Below are 20674 nucleotides of genomic sequence, written 5' to 3'. Positions count from 1 at the left end.
TGTCTTAAATAATCAAAAAAAAACAGAAAATTATATATTCACACACATACTTCTGTATACTTTCAATCAAATCAACATACAGACAGAATATCCCTGAGCACAACACCTTCATTTGGTTTTTGACTGATATTTGTCAGCTTTTTAATCTTAAATTAGAGTTGTACATATGCCAGACCTCCCTCCTAATATATCTGTCACTTTCAACCTCTTTCTAAGAAACAACAACCCCAAGGTGGTGGACCAATGCGCCTCAAAGAGGGGGATTTCCTGAAACTGGCAATAAAGTCCCCCCCCTGGAAGTGAGAGGTACCAAAATGGTCTGTGCCATGGCAGCAGTAAATATTGATGTCTGCCTGAGTGGGTGACATCTCATAGCACTAAAATGTAGCCCGGTATTGAACCCTGGTTTGGACTTGAGCCCCTTCCATTAATTTGGCTATTTCAGCACGCGTTTACCACATAGCAATGGGCCTTGCAGCTGTCCCATGCTCTGTCAACTTCCATGTGGCCTTGGAGTTGGGGCCTCAGGATAATGCTGAAGTGAGCGGGCTCAATGGTGCAGCGGACATATTGTCTCTACTCCCAGAATGCAATGCTCAGCTCGGATAGTTGAGCTGGATCCAGATAACCTAAACGGTATGTGCTTTTTCCTTTCTTGAACACTTTCCTTTCAGTGCAATGAAAAACATCATGATGTCAAAAGAAGTTTGGAAATGTCAACAACGTTACTGCGAGAATCAGATTTACAGATGGCATTACTTATACTAACTAATGTGGGTCCGCGATGTGATCATTTGCTTTGATTAATGACTGAATTCCATTCGACTTCTTCAGTTTCGGAGTCCTGGTATTGTACATGTTGGCTCACACTGTCACACTGTCGTGGTTTACTGGGACAGAGCAGCGCCATCGTTAATGTGCTTTTCCTACTATGACAAAAAATCTGCCGTGAAAAAGGCCTGTTGGGCATCATTTTATTAATTGGGTAAATTGTGGACCTTCTTTCAACATTTCCTTTAATTTGTGTGTCCTAATCTGAAGGAAATTGGAAAGGAATATGAAGATGTGTAGTATGTCGTGTCTTTTACACACAGTTATGGACATTCCTAAAACCTATTAGATTTTTGTCTGCCATCAATACATAGATTTCATTGAAATATGTAAGATTTTTCCGTTTTTGACATATAACAAATGCTCTTGTGAATGAGACCAAAATGTTGTCCTTTTATTATGAAAAGAAATCTTCAGATATGAATTATTTTTAGTTCTTTGTAGTGCTTACAGAAAAATAGTTGGGGATATATGTCTTGAATCAACTGAAATATTCCAAAATATGGCTGATCACTTCACTTTTTCACTTTATCAGTACAATAAAGAAACCTCTGGGATTAAGCTAATTAGTTTTTTATATAAAACAAAACCACCTCATCCATCTGACAGACTGTTGAGATGCTGTGAGGAAAATAAAGTTTTTTAACACTTGTAACCAACCAAATTGATTTGAAATTGGGTTGTAACACGCCATCGGATTAGGTTCAGGAAAACAAAAACGATTCCATCGAGCTCACTCAAAGAGCCTCATTTTGTATTGCAGCAGGACGTATAGTTTATAGAGCAGGTTGAAGGGCTCAAAGCTGCACTTGAAACATTGAACTCATGGAGCTGATCTGGCAGTAGAGCAGGGCCAAACTTGCCAACATAACAGCCTTTCATTTGCCATTTGTCTGCGCTGTCGCACATGCACTGGTACTTCCCCTCGATCAATCTCACTCACGCACACACTCAGCTCGCCCACACAATCTGCTCCATCACCCTCATTCTCTTGTTCCATCTCGCTCTCGGCCTCCCCCTACTTACTTTCTGCGCGAGTGTGTGTGTTCTGCGTGTGTTCTGCGACTCTGGTCAGGGTTCATGTATGAGGCAGTGGCAGTGGGGTGAGAACGGGGCCATGTGGGGTCTGGCTGACATCGACAGTGATAAAGCCAGAGAGGGTCACCACTTTAGCAAAGCCTTCTTTATTCTTTTATTTATTCTCTTTTATTCCTTCCCCTCCTCCCTCCTCTCTCCAGAGTTTCTATCTGATGGGCTCTGGAACACCGAGCTCCAGCCTGCTTCAGCGCTTGACAACATCTGGCAATACAATGATGAATATGATTGCAGCCAGCAACTAGCGTCCCCTCATTTCTCTCCCTGTCTTAGCTTGTGCCTGCACACATATTAAAATGTCCAAAAGATGATGAAGTGTGACCTTGACAACATGATATGTTACAACTTGTGGTCTTTTTCCCTCATAAGTGCACATGACAAATGATCATCATGTCATGCCGTTGTCTTGTGTTGCGTGTAGTTTGACTTCACTGTTGTTAGAGTATTAAGTGTATAATATCCATATTGTGTTTCCTGGTGTGTCTATAAGTCTGCGCTCAGTCACTCTGTGTTCCAGGCTCCCAGGGGGAGAGGAGACAGGGCTGGGAAGCTCTGATGGGAAAGTGGGCCAGCGCTCTCAGCCCTCCACTGGAGAGCTCCTTAAAAGGCCTGGAGAGATGATGTCGTGGACTCTTTCCTTTCCCCCCTTATGTTTTTTTCCTCCCTCCTGCAGCAGTGGAGAAGCCCGGCAGCAGGAGCAGAGCCAGGCTTTGGCCAAACTCATCATGCACATCAGAGAAACACACTACACTGATGACTTCATTGAGCTGAAATAAGGCTTCCATCCATCAGAAGCTGGAGAGGCTTGTTATGAAAGATAGGATTTCCCGGATTGGGAATTATTCTGTCTTGTTGTATTCACTGAATCTGCTTAAACTGGGTACCTGTAATTGCGGAACTGCAGCAAAGTTCCGTTTATTTGCAATGCAAAAGCAGAAATGAGGAGGAAATGCAATGTCACGATAGCAACAAGAGATGCAGAAGTAGTCTTTTGTAAGTTGTGTTTGGCAAAGTGTGAAACCTTTTTATTTAGACACTTTCCGCATACACCAGCTGTACCTTCCACATCCTGGTAGCTCTGACCAATCAGAATGTCCCACACACATTAAATAGCGGATGTCTTCACACGCAGTTGCTGGCCTCTCTGTTTCAGCAGGCCCGACTAATTTTTTCCATCACAGGCTCTGCAATAGGGGTCAAGAACCGCTTCATGTACACAATGCGCGCAAGGCCAAAACAGATCCCTGTGACCCCATTAACCCCACAAGCAATCATTTTGGAGCCTCAGCTTTTCCCAGGTGAGCTTCCAGCGCCTGGAGTGAGATGCATCAGGCGTGTGTGGGCGAGCTCTTCACCCTTTCCTCACGAGGCTCCAATCTCTGAGCCATCTGCTGCTATCTGGGGAATGTTCTCCGCACACTTCATGGACATATATGTACCAGGCTTTGACGACTTAGCTATTTATAGCGCCGGCCCGCCACAGGAGGTTGTTATGATGATGTCACGCAGGCTTTCAAAATAGATCTGATTGTTTATCTTAGGTTACACTTCCTGCCCGCTTTTAATGTCATGTTTGTTTGTGTTTTTTATCTGTCAAACTGGATTTTTTTGTTGTTTGTTTTGCCTGACTTCCGCTTTGTTGTGTCGTATTCTCAAAATATGATCAACACTTTCAAATCAGAGCTTCATATTGTTTAATGTCGTCTTGTATTTATGAAAACCGGTGTAGACCTTCAAAGTGATGATATTTAAAGGAATAGTTTGACACTTTGGGAAATACGCTTATTTGCTTTCTTGCCGAGAGTTAGGCGAGAAGATTGGTACAACTACCATACGGTAGATATGTATCTGGAGCCAGTGGCTGGTTAGCCTATACCTTAGCTTAAAAACAAGAAGAGGCTGTATTACCCCATGTAAAACCACAACTTGACATTTTTACACTTTTGTTTTTGTAAGAAAAAAACAAACAAGAGCTTTAGATGTGCTGGTTAACAGATTTTGTTACCTCTGGCAATGGAGCCAGGCTAGCTGTTTCCCAAAATGTCAAACTATTCCTTTTAATATCATCAGACGGAGCTTAGGGTATGCTTATGTTTGGGAGAAAGGTTACTTTAGCAGTTAGGACATGAGACTGGAAAATCAGTCTACCTTTTGGGGCACCAAAGGCCTTGAGCGCTGAGCATTGTGGTATGTTTCCAGTACACCGGAGACAAAACCGGATTGTGCTGGTGTATGCTGATCCCATGTGACAGGTGAATTGTGCCCTGTTCTGTCTAGGTTTGGAAGCTCAGGCATGGGAAGGGGGAAGTCACCCCAGGAGGTAAAGGAGACTCTGCAATCAACCAACATCTCTTCCTGCTTTCCTCTTCCCTCCCATCCCTCCCACCCTCTCTATCATCCTCCTCTCCGGCTCAGTTAGGAACAGACTGGGGCTGTTGATAGGTACCACTCGTGATGGACAGCGTCAGTCATCACCTTGTCATCTGCGACACGGCCACACCTTGCTGTGAGGCCCATGCCAAACAGATAACACAGCTGAATGAAATGCTACAGTAGGTCACTGCAAATGACAGTTTCCCCGAACGCTCAGTGTTTCATGTTGCCCAGGACAGGCAGCCGACCTCGTCCACGGCGTTCAAAATGCACTTCATTTACATTCCTCTGGCTGCACTTCGGACATGACACAAGGATTGCGAATATTGCCACTAAAACTGCTTTGACCCAATTCATAGTGCGCTCTAAATTTAAACTACATCACAGATAGCAGTTCACTAACCTGGCTCCCATCTCTGTGACAAAAAACTACATTTATTTTGCATCAAATAGTGCCATGGCTAAGATTACAAGAGATCAGTGGAGGTAAATTAAAGTGTACTTCAAATGAGATTACATGTAACCTCAAAGAGTATGATTGATTTTTTTTTCTCTTTCTCTGTTGAGAAATTTCACACCCACTAAAAAGATGTGGTCGAGATGTCAGCACGCATAACAATCTGTCGAAATCAAACAGCGCTGCTCTAAACCTGCATTACTTGGTGTTTTGCCTCTTCTGGGCCGTCATTTATTGTGAAATGTGAGGTAAAGCAATCAATTCTTGATATCTTTTCGCCTGCAAGCTTTATTGTAGCTCACACAGTATGCTGCAGAAGTTAGTGCTGATAATATTGTCAGATGGCTGCATAAAGGGTAATAAGCATATGTGGGTGGCTTCACTGCAAGAGGGAGAGTAGCACAAGTAACACTTATCTATTTTTAAGCCGCTGCTTGAGGGCTTCCTTTGTGAAGTGTGTGGATGGAACTTAACTGAACATCGTTCCTGTATAATAGGGGAGAGTTAAAAGCTGGATTTTAATGCTGGACATAAATCGAGGTGGACTTGATTTGCTCAGTTTAAAGGCAACTATTGCCAAAGAGCCTTTTATGGGTTTTCAAGGGCCCTTCAGAAATGTCTGTCTGAAACAAACAGAATATGATTGATACCAGTCACGAGAAACACTGTATCCATTGTAACTTGCAATAGATTTTAGGATTACCAGGGTCGCGGGAGATGGGCGCAGTTAGGAAACGAGATATATGACACCTGTTAATTGAAACATGAACCTGTCCACATGTGAAGTGAAGTGCCTTGAAGTACTGCCCATGACAAATGAGATGGCCTGTGACCTTTGACCTCGGAGAATGCACCCACTGGGCATGCACCCCCTGATCATCCACGGGGTTGAGTTCAGTTCACAATGTGTAAGTGGTATTTAAACCTGATAGGGCCGAGGCTTTAAAGACTGAATGCGGCTCTGTTTTTCCGCTCATGCTTCGTTTCATCAAGGTGAATGGAAATAATGAGGGCAGAGGGTTTCAATAGCTAAATCAAGAACTCTAAAACAGGAGAACCAAAGCTTTAAAATGATCTAAGAGATAAATAGTGTCAGTGGAAGTATGGCAGTATCCTTTTCACTTTTCGTGGAAATCATTTGGTGTAACCTCTGACACTGCATTGTAGTACTTTAATTGAATGGGTCTCTTAGTACCATAGATGGGATGTCTCAAAAAGCTTATGACCATACATTTAATGAAAAATTATTTTTACAATAAACCTTTAATTTAAAATATTGCTGACTATTGCAGTCATGTACAAAATAACTAACTCACTGGGAGAACTGATGATTGTGTCACAAAATAATTTTCACATTTGTCTCTGAGGAAGTCTATGCACTTTTTGATATAATTATCAAATGTTCTTATAACTTAAAGATGCTATAATGAATATTATGATATCTGCAATGGATTAAATGACTTGGTCGCTCATAGTGATGAACTCACAAAGAATTGTCACCGGACTCTGCAGTTCCCCTCAGCTTTACGAAGAGTTTTAAAGTCTTTTAAATCACTGTTTTGGTTTTCTAATACGCTATGTGACCAGCACCAAACTACAGACAGACAAAGTTAGCGACTAGCTCGTGAAGCATTTAGCAGCTAAAGAACCAGATATTTCCCTCAGGAGTTGGTGGAGACGAGAGCAGAGCTAGAAGGGGAGTGAATGTCAGACTTACATTCATCAGGTGGACCCAAACACAACTCTAAATGAATGCCAATGTTGCTCCGTATCTGCTGGATGTGGAAATAAGCAACTGTTTGCTAACACGTTCAGCATATCAGCTTCATAAGGTGATAATATGTAGGAGTCCACGTTACTTCGTACTACAAAGACTGTTACTTTGGAGGATACCCACTGAATTTGAATTGCTTCCACTGATGAAACCTCATATCAGCGTTGAGGACTATTGATTTTGATCTCCATCTCTTACATTGGAGTCACTTTAGGAGCCAGTACAGTACAGTACAGTCAGTACAGACACTAGGAACAATTTCAGTGACCAAGAAGTCTCTGTCACTGCACATATGGGCCTGGGAGGTCTGTAACGCATCCTTTAATACAGTACCTGTCCAGTCATTTGTAATCTTGTAATCAGTTTCCTTACAGGCTCCTCCATAGTCATCAATATAAAGACATAAAACATGCTCATCTTCATCTGGCTTTATTTTTGACAGCAAAAATTGATGATCTTTTTTTCCATGGCTTGCTTGGCTGGAATGATTCATCGTAGCTTTTAGCACTAACCCATTACAGGCTTCACCGCAGCTCCAGATTTTGGCCTATTATTAGCCTCTTTTCTCCAGGAAACAAGGTCACTCAAATAGCCTTGTCTTATTAGGCTGTCACTACTCATTTGGCCTTAAAGAAACACACATCCCAGAATGAAATGTGTCTGCAACATACACTAAGTCCACTCTTCGTAGGCACATACCTGACATAACGCTGTCACCATACATTTGAACTGAGTTAGCACAATCAAACATCCATTGTTATCATGCCAGCATAATGGCCTGGGATTGAAAGAGCAGAATCAAATGATGCTCCAGCTGTACAGCCCCCGTTAAGTGAAAGCGACTGCCCTATTTCTGTCCGGGGTTACAGCTCAGCTGTCGTCTGGGAGCAGATCACCTCATGAACACTCCCCAACCCTTCACTATCTTCCCTGCCATGCCCTGCACCCCAGTTTTGTGTTATGTTAACACAGGCCATTCAGACTGCTAGGAGGCACAGATTATTTTGTCAAGCTGGTATTATTGAGAGGCTTCCATAGCGTTCCTGATCACATGTGCAGAGGTGCATCTGTCAAATGTGACATGCTCTCTGAGATGGCATGGAGAGGCTGCAACAGTTCCCGTCTGTTCGTTTCAGTCCTGACCCAAAAATGCAAATAGTACATCTGTGAAACAATCACTCAGTGTCTGTTCTGATACATGAGGTGCTGCTGCAATGCTTAACCTATTTGGTCCAAATGATTAAGGGACCTAGGATGGATTAACAGTGCACAAACACACAAAGAGGAACACAGACACAAGCATGTAAAGAAGCATCCACAGCCACAGTGTGTGACCACAAGCCAGATCAGGTTGCTATTATCATTATTTTTCTTGATTAGAATGGTCTGAAACAATCTGCCTCCCTTCTTTACCCCACCTGCCTCTCTCTCTACAACTCTCTGCCAATTGGTTTCTGGTCCTCCACTTCACTGCCTGACTCAGGATTGGCCTCAGATAGAGTCTGCTTTCTCATTCCACTCTTCCCCTAAATACTTTGCCAGTTGAACCCCTGGTGACATTGGACGGGGAGGTGAAGTTAACATGCAGTTAAATAGAGGCCCGTTCATCAGTCATGGATGCGGGGTTGTCCAGTCTGGCACACAATGTCACCTTGGGGCTGTTACTTCATGGATAAACTGTTCTAGGATCTGGCTTTTCACTGTCTGTAGACCTGCTAACCCTCAACTGATACCGCAGGCCAGGACAAGCTTTTCAATCCACCAGTGACTAATTGAAAGGGTCGGAAGGGCTGAGCCAGCACTATCAGGTGTATTTCTCGACACAAGTTTTTGGACATCCCCTGATAACATCAAAGCATGACTATTTCTATCTGCTCGATAGCACTGCTGTCTGGACCTGTAAATCGGGGAAGGAGATGAGTGTGTCAGTGTCGCGGGCGCCAACAACAGGCATTGGGTGACATGGGAGCATGGGAGCAGGGCGTCTGGCTGCTCTCAGATGAGACTGAGATGTCCACACTTCACCAGTCACCCTTCTGTGAGTGCTGCTTGTCTGGGTCACCTGCACTGACATGCTGGTGGATATGACTGGATACTGTTACTGTATGGCAATGAAAATGAGGTACTTTCCTTGTCTGGTCTTATTGTTGTGGCTTATATCAGCACCAGTCTAGACTGACATGACTGAATACTGTCCTGATATTTAATATCTTTTTATCATTTCTTATGAAAAACAAATAACCAAGATACAGCGAAATTGTCCTTCATTATCAAGCTGATACAGCTAATAAGTAAACACATTTTTTTATAGCACGTTTCAAAATAAAAGTTACAAAAGGCTTCACAGTTCAAACAATTCAAACAAATTTTAAGGAATAGTTTGACATTTTGGGAAATGTACTTTCTTTTTTGCTTTCTCGCTAAGTGAGATGAGAAGATTGATAACACTTCCATACTTGTCCAGTTAATATATGGCTACAGCCAGCCAGTTAGCTTAGCTTGGCATAAAGGCTGGAAACGGGAAAACAGCTAGCCTAGAGGTGCTGTTTTAGTCTTCAAGCTATGCTCAGCTAACTAGCTGCCAGCTGTAGCTGTATATCTAATGTACAGATATGAGAGTGTTATCGATTTTCTCACCTAACTCTTGGTAAGAAAGTATATTTCCCAGAATGTCAACTATTGCTATAATTAGTTCAAGACATTCACTGACAAGAAAACACATAGGAACCTCCAAAATACTGTAGCAGAGGTGGATCATTTTGACTAATATTTGGCTGATATCTGATGTATCAGAAGGCCAATCTCAGTCAATATTAGCTGATATATTAGCATACAGTAGCATATATGTTAGCGTAACTTCCTACTATCATCATCATCATCATATCATCAATACCCAGTCAAAAAGTCTATCATCCCTAGAAACACACACAATCAAACCAGCCAAATTCCTCCAAATTCCTTTCCAGAACGCTTGACTTGGACACCTCATCTGGTTTCACAAACCACACCAGAGAACAGTCCCTTCGGAAACACTCAATTAAAGCAGTAAACACGAGCTTCCTCTGGGGGAATCAGTCATAGGTGCTGAAGGCTCTGACAGTGATGTCACATCGCTGACAACACGCCTACAATGACATGACTTTTAGGTCTGTCGATGGCTTTTAATCAGCTCGCTCATGCAAGTCTCAGCGGCTGGAGACAAACAGTGAGAGTGCTCCAGTGTAATTTTGTGGCATTGATACACTTGAGTCACCCCCCCAGACACTTTTATCCACTCAAGGAACAGGAACAACAGAAAACAGTCATAGGAGATCAAAGTGAACGGTAATGAAAGACAGGAGTTTGTCTAGAAGTCTCATGACACATATGCTGCAAGACCGCCTTAATAGTCGCAACTGCCTGTCAGAGGTGATGCTGACAAATGATTTTTCTCTTGTGTTGTATAATGTATTTCCTGCTGAATCCTCTGACATCCATCAGGTATAAAAAACACTGAAATCCTGACGCATCCTCTGGCGTCACATCAGTTAAAAGCCACAATTATTTGCACTGATTGCATTTATTGTTGGAGGCCAACATTGTGGCAAAAGTAGTTTTACTGACAATTTTGTGATAAACAAAGTCAATATAAGGTTAGTCAGTGAATTCCCTAATTACTAATATCCTCACTAAAACAAGCCATAATGACATAATGATAAATACAGCTGCAGAAGGGGTACAGGAGGATGCATAAACAGGATGCAGAATACTGTACACCCGAGATGCTTGTTATGGCGTTAAGTGGAGTATGCGGATATACATTGAAGAGTTTCCATGCCTTCAGCCCAACAAGAGGCCCCGCTTACGTAACTATATTGTTGACATTGTAGATTTTATGCAAATCGTAGGGGAGATTTGCAAGGTTTTGAAACAACTGAACAACAAAACTGTCAGAAAAGCACAGCTTTTGGCTGTTTGTGCTGCAAGTACTAACACAGTCTGCAGCTCTAAAACACAGATACACAAAGACCCACACACTCTCATTACGTTCAGAGCTGGATGTGGCCCACATGGCTCGCCTTGTGCTGTCAGTCACCGTAAGGTCGGCCCTCCCCGCCAAACAGCAGCTTACACATCACTTTCCCTCCAACCCTCCTGATATCAGTACACTGAAGCCCCTGGCCAACAACTTCCTGACACTGACGCTGTTGGTGTTCCACCATCCCATGACTCAGTAGAACCACAGTCATTTCCCATGACATTTCTCTAACATTAAGGATCTCTATCAGCTGAGCTGCTCATCCTCTCTGTGTCTTAACCTCTGTGTTCTGGCTCAGAGTCCCATGCACCGCAGCCCAAGTCTCATTTACTGCATTTGCAGACAATAAATTATTCAAATCTGTCTACATTCAGAGTCAGTGACATGAGGAATTACTCTGAAAGGAGAAAATGGGGGTAGCGTGACTTTACACAATGGCTCATGGTCACAGTTGTATAAATGTTTTGGATCATGATTCTGCTTGAACAGCTTGTTATTCAGGATGTCAACTTCAAGTTCAGTAGGTGGGTGGTATCTAATCAAGCAAAAGCAGCATCATTTTCTTTTTTTTTTTTAAATGTCTTTAAACCCTAAAATAACATCATTATCATCTGTAATGACACATCAAAGTAAAAAGTGGCTGCATGCTTCATACCCACAACTTGCGTATGAGGAAGCAATACCGCACCCCCTGCTGAGTACACATGGGTTTCTGCCAACAATAACACATGGCGGTGCCAAAATAAAAAAACACTTTATGCCTGGCCACCTTGTTTTTACTCCAGGTTGAGCTGGACCACCCCGGTACTTGAGCCCACTAGACATTCCTAGCACTTCAAGTGTTACCCATCAAATCATTACAGGTACTTTGTGGTAAGAAGGCTTTTTATTTTCCCTCAGTGAGCAAAGTGCGTTATAAGTTGGAATAGTGTTTTCATTTTATGCGTTCATGTGAGGAAGAAAAGGGGAAATACCTCTAAAATGAAAGTTTGTTTAGTTCGCATGACTAAATGCTATTTCCTGAAATGAAAAGACAAAAGCTAAGTCACCTCTGTATGAAAACAAAATTATACAGAAGGGTCAGAAGGGACACAAATTCATTATAATCCCTAGTAATGATAATACAATCTAAAAAGGATTTGGGAGGATTCATATGAACAATTTATATGGTGCAATTCGGTGCATTAAAATGAAGTACAGAAGCAGGGCATCGATGGATGCAGCCTGTAGGGAAACTGCAGAGTTCCATAGGTAGCAGCTTGCAAGGCTGGAACATGGTAACCAGGTGGACATATACGAGGGTGTGTGGACTGGGTAATATATGAATGGTTTCATAAACCATGTCAGCTAGACCTGATTTTATATTCTAATGGTTTTGTTGACTGATATGTGATTTAGAACAAACTCACAAGACACTACATGGTTGATAATGCGACTAAGCAGATAGGTTAAAATATTCTGGGGGGAAATATATCCATGCCTTCAACCACTATACGGCTTAAGAATTTACTTCATTAAATTGTTAATATATATATATATAATGTACAAAACCACCATTAATGACTTTCACAGGTTACTTGATGGAGTTGAGCTTCAATGTTCATTATTGACCGAGGAAACAGCAGTTTGACAAAAAAAAGCTCAACACATGGTCCAACATCTGAACCATCTCCATGACAACTGAGCTCCTACTGCTGGGAAAGACCACAAGATATGGTAAAAAGCTCTGGAAACAACAAGAAAATTGGATCTTGTGTCGAGAGAAGCTATTCATGTAATGTTTAATGCCCTATATTATTCTTTATAGCCTGTTGATATTTTTATCTTATGTTACATTCACTGATGTAGTGATATATATATGGTTGAACTCAGTTTGAACTGTGACTTATATTATGTACCCAGTAATATCACAATAAACAATAGTCTACACTGTATATAATGGAGCAGAGAAGAGATGTACAAGTACTTGCTACTGTATGTAACAGTGCCGCTCTCTCTGAAAATGCTAGAGAGCTAGCTGAATGTTATGTAATATTTTCAAGTACTCTTGTCTTATTTGGTGTACACAGTCTATAAAGGATTACCCTGCTCACTCTCCCCTCATAATCTGCTGATGATGACGTTATACTGCAGCTCCTGAGCTACAGATCTCGCGAGGTTATGGAAAACAATCCAGACGCCCTCTCTCGCTCGGCTCCCCCCTCCTCCCCAGCCCTCCCTTCCCACGCCCCAGTGCGCTGTGGGATAGTGGCACTATAAAGTATATCCTCTCTCGGAGAAAGATAAGAAGCCCGAGACAGGAGGGGGATGAAGATGGCGGACGCCAAGCAGAAGAGGAATGAACAGTTAAAGCGATGGCTGGGCTCGGAAACGGACCTGGAGCCTCCTATTCTGAAAAAGAAGAAGACGAAGGTGAAGTTCGATGATGGCGCCGTGTTTCTGGCCGCCTGCTCAAGCGGCGATACCGAGGAGGTGCTCCGAATGCTTGACCGGGGCGCTGACATCAACTACGCCAATGTAGACGGTCTCACCGCCCTCCACCAGGTTTGTGTTAGCCTGCTATAGGTATTAACGTCAGTCACTGGCACTGCCAGCATCATTAGACACAAATATCGGTTGGCTGCTAGCAACTGCTTGTCCTGGAACACCTGTCAAATGGAAGCCATTCTCATCCCGTTGTTTACCTACCCAGCACACCCGTCCTTTTCGACGCAGAGTAACGTTAGAGATGAACTCACTGGCTTCTGTCTGAGCTTGGTTATTGGATACTTTGAACCAAAACGGTGCTAACCATGCATGCCGTTTTCAGAGTGCAATCCACAATAAGCATCAAAGTTAAAAGCTTCGCTTTCAGGACTACTTTTTGCCCCAGTAAACTAGCCTGAGTCCATATCTTCAGTCAGTGGGTGCAGTCTAATTGCTGTAACTTACAGCTGCATTTCAGGTTGTAACGTTGGGTCATTTTGTGTTGTAAAATACCTTCAAGTCGAATAACAACCAGTGTTTTTATGGTTCATTGATATTGTTTGATAAAGCTAATTTCGGGTGCTACGATCGAGTAATGCTAGGAGCTTAACGTACATGTTGTCATTGATTGAGACACTCATCTAGGCAAAATGAATTCTTCAACGATGGCTATAACCTGGCTTGCAGCAAAAGTCGTTTTGTTGATAAACCTTCCACCACGACTGCGACTACTCTCTGGAGGGGAAGCAGAAGCTAGCTAGCGTTAGTTACAACGTCATTCGGTTGCAAGCTAATGTTGCCCTTGCGAGGCCTTAACTGTATACCACATTAACGCAGTTTCGCATTGTTGACAACAGTGTTTAGTATATTAGTTAAAATGTGATACAGTGGTAAATTATTTCAGTGCAGTGATAGACAAGCGGAATGTATGCTAACGCTACATTCGAAGGATGAGCTAGCTATCGTTAGCTGTTTTGGAGGTTTAGCTAAGGTTAATTCATTCGTTAGCTAGCTTGAGAAACGACGTCAGCTGATAAGTTTTTGTCTCTAACTTTGGCGTTCGGTGTCTTTGGTGTTTTTGGTTTCATCCAGAAACATATGTGTGCCAAATACTTTTCTATTTGGCTGGAATGTCAGCAGTGCTAAGCTAACTATTTGCCCGCTAACCACGGTGGCTACGTTTACTAGCCTCTGTACTTTCAAAGCCAAATAATGAAAATGGCAGCCCGTTTTGGCTGTCGTTAGTCAGTAACGTCAAGTGCTACCTGTATGTATGAGGCTTTTTGAAACCACGCGCGGCTAATGTATGATTTACAAGGTTCATAAAACACCAGTCCATTTACAGAGGTATTATGGTAGCTATTAGGTGCAGTTACCGAAAGTAAAGACCTGGTATGGCCCAGTTGGATTCAATGATGTCTACTGTACATACAGTACATTTACGTTAACGTTTACATTGCTGCAAGTTGGGTTTGAAGCTTTTAAATTGTAATTTGTGCTTACATCTGTGTAGTTTATGGATTCATTTGTATTGTCTACTACTCGGTTAATTCTCTGCTAAGCTCCAGATGTGACCCCACCTCTCTGCCATTTACTGTTAAACAAATAATACCTGGAAGACATCAATAGGATCCTTTGTCAGAACATTTATGTTATTGCATCTAGTGACATCTGTTACAACTTGAATAAGATTAAAGGATGTTAACACTATCAGCTGCTGTACAGCAACAACAGAGTTCTTTTCACTTTTTAATACTCAAGGGATGGTTGTATTTGATAGGTAGTTAACATTAAAGAGTAATAATTGACTAAGCTCCCTGGCTGTATTTGTACCTAGGACGTTGCAGTTATGTGTTTGTACCTCAGACCTCTGGGGCAACTGGACACCCCGGGTACTTTATCATGAACAAATCAAAGTTCCAGTTTTTGTTGGTTGAAACATGTACAGCATTTACACAGTTTCATTTGTTGCATCAGCAATGATGCTTTCTCCATCTATTTGTTTGGATAGCAAGTGCTTAAATGATCTAAGGACTAATGAAAGAATTTGTGCATTAAATGTTTAATGCTTGCATAGATATCCAGTGATGTCACCTCATTACTCATGCCCACATGTCTAGTCTTAGTAAGCCTGAATACTGCGAAGTGCACCACCTTGCTACATGGTATGTTTGTTGTCCAGGACTTTGTTACACCTATTAAAAGTTTTAAAAGCAAGTTTTCTGAGATAGATCATTATCATTATATTTAGATGATGAATTGATTTTATTTGTGTGAATATTTTCTCTGTTTGTTAATGGTGTTGTTTAATCTACCATTCTTTCTGCTCAGAGTCTAATTAAATCTGGAATTAACATGCCCCCCTGTGCAAACTCACTGGGTGGAAACGTTGCCTTTTTTTGGGCTGATGTCCAGGGATGAGCTAGAGTGAGGAAAGAATTTGCAGTGCCGCTCTCCAGACCTAACCATCTCTGGAGACGAGAAGCTGCTGTGTGTGTGTGTGTGTGTATTGTAGGACAGCATTTGATCCTGGGATTTTGGGCTCTTATAAAGGAGTTGAAGAAGGCAAGAAAGGGCTTTATGTTTAAAGTGCTAATCCCAGAATTGCAGAAAGGTCAAGCTGATGTTAGTGTGAATAGGAGATGGACAGTCAGAGTCTTTTGATGATTTCTTGATGTCTTTGTCATGCTGTCCTTTTTGGTTTTAGGCAATAAACTCCAGAGCATAATATGGCATGATTTTGTGAAACTAACACGTTTTGTATTGGAAAAAACATACGTCACTGGTAATAGTGACAGTTTAATTTTGTGCAATAAACTTCACTGACCTCTGGCTTTGTTATGAAGTGTCATGTTGTTACATGAGGGCTCACTCTTCACTGGGTGCAGCAATATCTCTCCCAACGCTGGTGACCGGTGCAGGGTTATAAATACCACCGCCACAAGTTCTCCTAACTGGGTTTCAGGAGATGATACTAAGTTTGGGTATGACTCAGAGTCTGTAGCTCTGCTTTGTAGTGCAGCCCTGGCATAATCTCACATTTAGGCTACAGTTTGTGTCATTTGTGAGTCATGGACTCAAGGACCCGTAAACATGTTCTCTTACATTGTTGTCTTTATGATGTGATTCACGATGAAGACCATTACAGGACCCCTTGCGCATATAGATGTTGATAGGGATGAGGTTTAGAGAATTAACCAATAATAATCGGTGACAGTTTTTTTGATACATGCTAGAACCAGAGTGCCACTTTGTGTAACTTTTGTAGTTTCAAAATCACATTTCCATTGATTGATTGAGACCGATTGGTTCACCCAAACACAGACTGCTTGTATTCAGGTGGACGGTAAAGAGGATGTACAAGTGAAGAAGGGGTCCAGTAGACAAGTGGAGATTCCAGATCTCGTCGGCTAAACTTGTCTCAGAGGGTAGCATTCCAAGTCCTGTCGTCCTAGCCCATGCATTCCTCACATGACAGTCGCTGGAAACCATGGCAAAGAGAGAGCAGAGCAGACATTCCTCAGCTGTCACCTAAACCCCTCCCCTCAAGTCATTCTGTCTCTGGCTTGCCTCTCCCCATACTATGCCAAGGCCCAGCTGACTGTTGCCCACTGAGCTCCATCAAGGCAATTAGTGTGGAGGTAACCAGGGCTTGTCGCTTCACACAAGAAAATCTCCACACTGACCCACACCTGAACTTTTTCCTTTAGCGTTCATGGCCTTTGCTGATCCCCCAGGACCGAGGTGACAGGACTCAGCTCAGCTTAACATGTCAGAGTTGGATATTACAATGCCTTTGCTCTGTTGACATTACACACCCTCATTATGGCCCTGAAGTCTATGAACATTATCTTGCACTGTCTCCATGACAACGACTCAGTGAAGGTTGCTAGTCACTTGTGTTGGTGGATTTGCATGTACAGAGTGGGAGTTGCATAACAGACTGAACAGAGAAAGAGTCTTTGGCAGTGCTCAGCAGTCTGAAATGAGAATCAACTCCGTGAATCTTGTAATGGAACAATTACAGAGCATGTGGTGGAAGATGGTGAGGTGGCTGTGTTTCTTTTCATCCAGACCAGCATCAGTCATATTAACGCATTACATAATTGCTGTGGATCTCACTACAGCCCCAACCCTGAGATTCTCAGCTGTGCCTGAGGCTCGCAGTTGGCCAGTGAGCGGAGCAAAAAAGAAATGCCTTTGATATGTCCCTGTCCTCCTGATAAAGGCATCATGGCATCCTCTTACAGACCCCAAGCCTCCTGTTGTTCTGCCTGAGGGAGAAAATCCCGCCATCTCATGTGGAGAGGCCTCTTGGCTGAGACGGGCAAAGCATCACATTGCATTACAGATCTCCCCTGTTGCTCTCACCTGTTTTGCTAGCCTACACCACAGAGATGCAGGTTAGTGACGTAACGAGAAAGGTTTAATCCACAAAAATCTGTCAGGGCTCTGCCTGCATAATAACTCCCATCTGATGGCTACTAGATAAAGACTACTAAGGATTACATATTTTGAGGGTGAGATGTACTGCACAGTGCTGTTTTCAGCTTTTCAGCAGCTTGTAAGGTTTGTAGAGGTGGCCCAAAACCTTGGAAAATGAGCCCAGATCACAAAGCAATGCTCTTTTGCCTGTAGGTTTAATTAGGAACCCTACTGATACCTGGTACATTCATGTAAAGCATTGTAAATCCACTGCCTTTTGATATGTATGGCCATCAAAATCAACATCCTGAATCCACCCTTTTGAATGCTAGTCTAATCTTTTGCTTTCAGGTAGCTTTAGGAGGGAGATGGATGCTCTTTTCTGATTGCACCTTTGTTGTACAGATTAGCATGACTGCTTATTGTTGAACATCAAGGTCCAGGTAGTTCAGACATCAGTAAGCATGACTTTGAAGTGCCGCCTTTCATTTGATATTTTGTCCATTGTTCAAATGTCATTGATTAGTTGTGTTCTATAAATGTGCTCAACGATTGCATGTAATATAGTGCATGGCACCAGGGTGCTTTGGTATGTAGAGGGGACTACCTGCGTTGTGTATTGCTTTTGTTGGATTCATGCAGAAAACTAATCTCTTGGCTGCTGCTTCAATGACGCAGGTAAATAGATGTGGCGGGTAAATAGGCTTCAAAGTCAACACAGTATAGATAAATTGCATTAAAATGTTTGTTTGCTTAATAAAATGAATATTGCTGAGTTTTTATGTTAAGTCACTCCAGTATTTCACCTGTAACAGGATCTCCTTGCCCACCGGTTAAGGCCCATGCTGTCTTTCGGCATTTGATTGTCTGCACATTGTAGAAGAAGTCTGCTTTCACATCTCTTTTCTTGCAAAAGCTTGCACAAGGCTTCCAGGTTCTTTGTTATGGCTTGAGGCCATCGTACAGTAGCTGCTAGTCACTCTTGCATTTCTAACATATTGCAGAATACATTAAAATGCAATTTAATAATTCATGGACTGGAATCTAGACAGTCTAGATTTTATTGTTCTTTGTCTAGCTTGAATAGTCAACTGCCAATCCTCCTTGAATGTGATTAGCTATTTGGTATTTTGTTGTGTCTAATATTTAAGTAAGTGATATTTAGATCCAATTACTGCTTGTCATAAGAGTTATGATTGCGTATCATTGCTAGCCTCTTGGTGCCATTATTCATAATTTTAATTTCTCAAACATCGTCACAATCTTGAGGGTGCAGTAGGAAATATTATTGCATCATGAAATTATCAACCATATGAAACAAAACAGGTCATGCAGAAGTAAACTGTAACCCATCTTTTGAGTTCAAACAGATGGCAGGAGGAATACACCAACATTAGGAATACAAGAAAGAAAGCATGTCTGGATCAATATGGATTAAAGCCAACCAAACCTTGACACAACAGCAGAAAGAATAGTAGATGGACAGTGCAGTTAGATTAAAGAATGTCTTATTACATTTTCTGCCAGTACCTGCTTTTGGGTGTTTTCAATCAGTGCAGTAGTGTATGCACTAATAGGAGACAAACATGACGCCCTCTATTTAACTTCTTGCATAGAAGTATAGGTCATCAAATACAAAGCCAAATTCCACTCTGCAGTGAATCACCGTTGCACTATTGTAACCTCAGCGTGCTTGATGACTGAGAGCGTTAATTTTAGAATTGAAGCCCAGAACATGTATATTTTACCTGTGTATAATTGGCAGGTCTCTCCTTGTCAAGCTGGCTTCCCTCACTGTTTCATTCAGTCTTTCTACCAACCCCATAATCAACAGCAGGAAGTCTTTGTGGTGTTTGTGCGCCAATGCTTTGCAACATGCCAGGTCATCTGCTGATTGTGACACATCAGTGTTGTTTCCTTGCACACTGTGTCATGATAACATGTATGACTTGGCCTCTGTGCAAGCTAAATGGGCTGGGAGGATTGGTCGCTACTGTACTGAAACAGAAAACTGCGTAGTTTGTAAAGGTAGTTTCTTATTGAAATCAAATTCACATTGTTAGCTCAGATGCGATGGAACCATAACCAGAACAAGAAAAATAATGAGTGTAAAACAACCATTTATAGAAACTGAACATATCATATCAGGGTTAATGGATACATATGTTTGTCTTGTGAGCAATGTGTATGTTTCTATCTCATTGAGTTTGCTGAGAAGTTATACATGAAACTGTTTAGCCTTTTAAAAAAAGGACTATAGTATAGATTTCCTTTTATAACATGCATGGCTCAGTTGATTCCGGTCCGGATGAATCCTATGCATCCGGACTCCATTATGACACTGCTGTGATAATGCATAGCAGGGATAAAATGCCAGAGGCATCCCCACTAGAGGATCTGGAACGGTGAGGGTTCTCTGAAGTATTTCAGATGAGTGTTGCTGCAGGTTGGAACTGGTTCACCTGGGGTCGTAAGGAGAATTCCTCAGTAGAGTAAACCTGCTGCCACGTATATGAGCTGTGCTGTCTTGACGGCAAGGCTACGGACATGGACTTGACCTTGCCCAGTGGCGCAGGGGTGGACTTTTTATGTCCCACTAATCTTTTTTGCCTAATGTAATTATTGCATTGCCATATCATGGTAGTACTCCTATATGAATTCAGGAAAATGAGAAGTTGATTTCAAACCAAAGGCTGCCATGTTTTATCTCTTCCTCTTTGCTGAATGTGCTCAGATGATGTCAATGGGTGCTACTTTGATGAGTATTTGTCACCCACACACGAGGTTGTTGCTCTTATCGCTGCATCGTAGAGCCGTTCGAGAGGTTGATGAGAAATGACATGTGAGCATAATTGGCTGTTGGGACTGTTGTGTAAAACAGATTGGGAAAGGAACTTGCCAGGTGCGTTAACGCACCTGATTAATGCCCACCACTCGCTTTTCTCTCTGCCCCCACTTTTCCAGGCCATGCATAGTATTGAGCTGCTGTGAAATGTTTGTGGGATGACTTCAGCTTGTTTTTTTTCCCACCCTGTGGCACATAGTGTGTCTTCTACTTAAGCCAGGTCTTCTTGAAGCCATCCCGCTGTTGTTTGCTTGGCGGCAGTCACATGTCTCACGCTGAGTGTTTTTTATGAGCTGTTTTTGAACTGAAAACACCTGGACCCGGAGACTGTGAATTCCTCATTGTCTTACAGAGCAGCAAGTACAATTAAGGCAGAGAGCGCATGTACAT

At 42.3% G+C, this 20674-nt stretch overlaps 1 protein-coding gene across 1 annotated transcript in view; it reads left to right on the top strand.

Annotated features, from left to right (window-relative positions):
* Window positions 1-12855: 12855 nt before the first annotated feature.
* ppp1r12a (protein phosphatase 1, regulatory subunit 12A) overlaps window positions 12856-20674 on the top strand; it is a 47663-nt gene continuing 39844 nt past the window's right edge. The window contains exon 1 of the mRNA XM_070928612.1: window positions 12856-13092. Coding sequence (XP_070784713.1) covers window positions 12856-13092 — 237 coding nt within the window. The remainder of the gene's footprint in view (window positions 13093-20674) is intronic.

Source organism: Enoplosus armatus, chromosome 22 (genome assembly GCF_043641665.1).
Source record: "Enoplosus armatus isolate fEnoArm2 chromosome 22, fEnoArm2.hap1, whole genome shotgun sequence".
Lineage (NCBI taxonomy): Eukaryota > Metazoa > Chordata > Actinopteri > Centrarchiformes > Enoplosidae > Enoplosus > Enoplosus armatus.
Note: the sequence above shows the minus strand (reverse complement) of the source record. Positions and strands in the feature narration are given on the sequence as shown.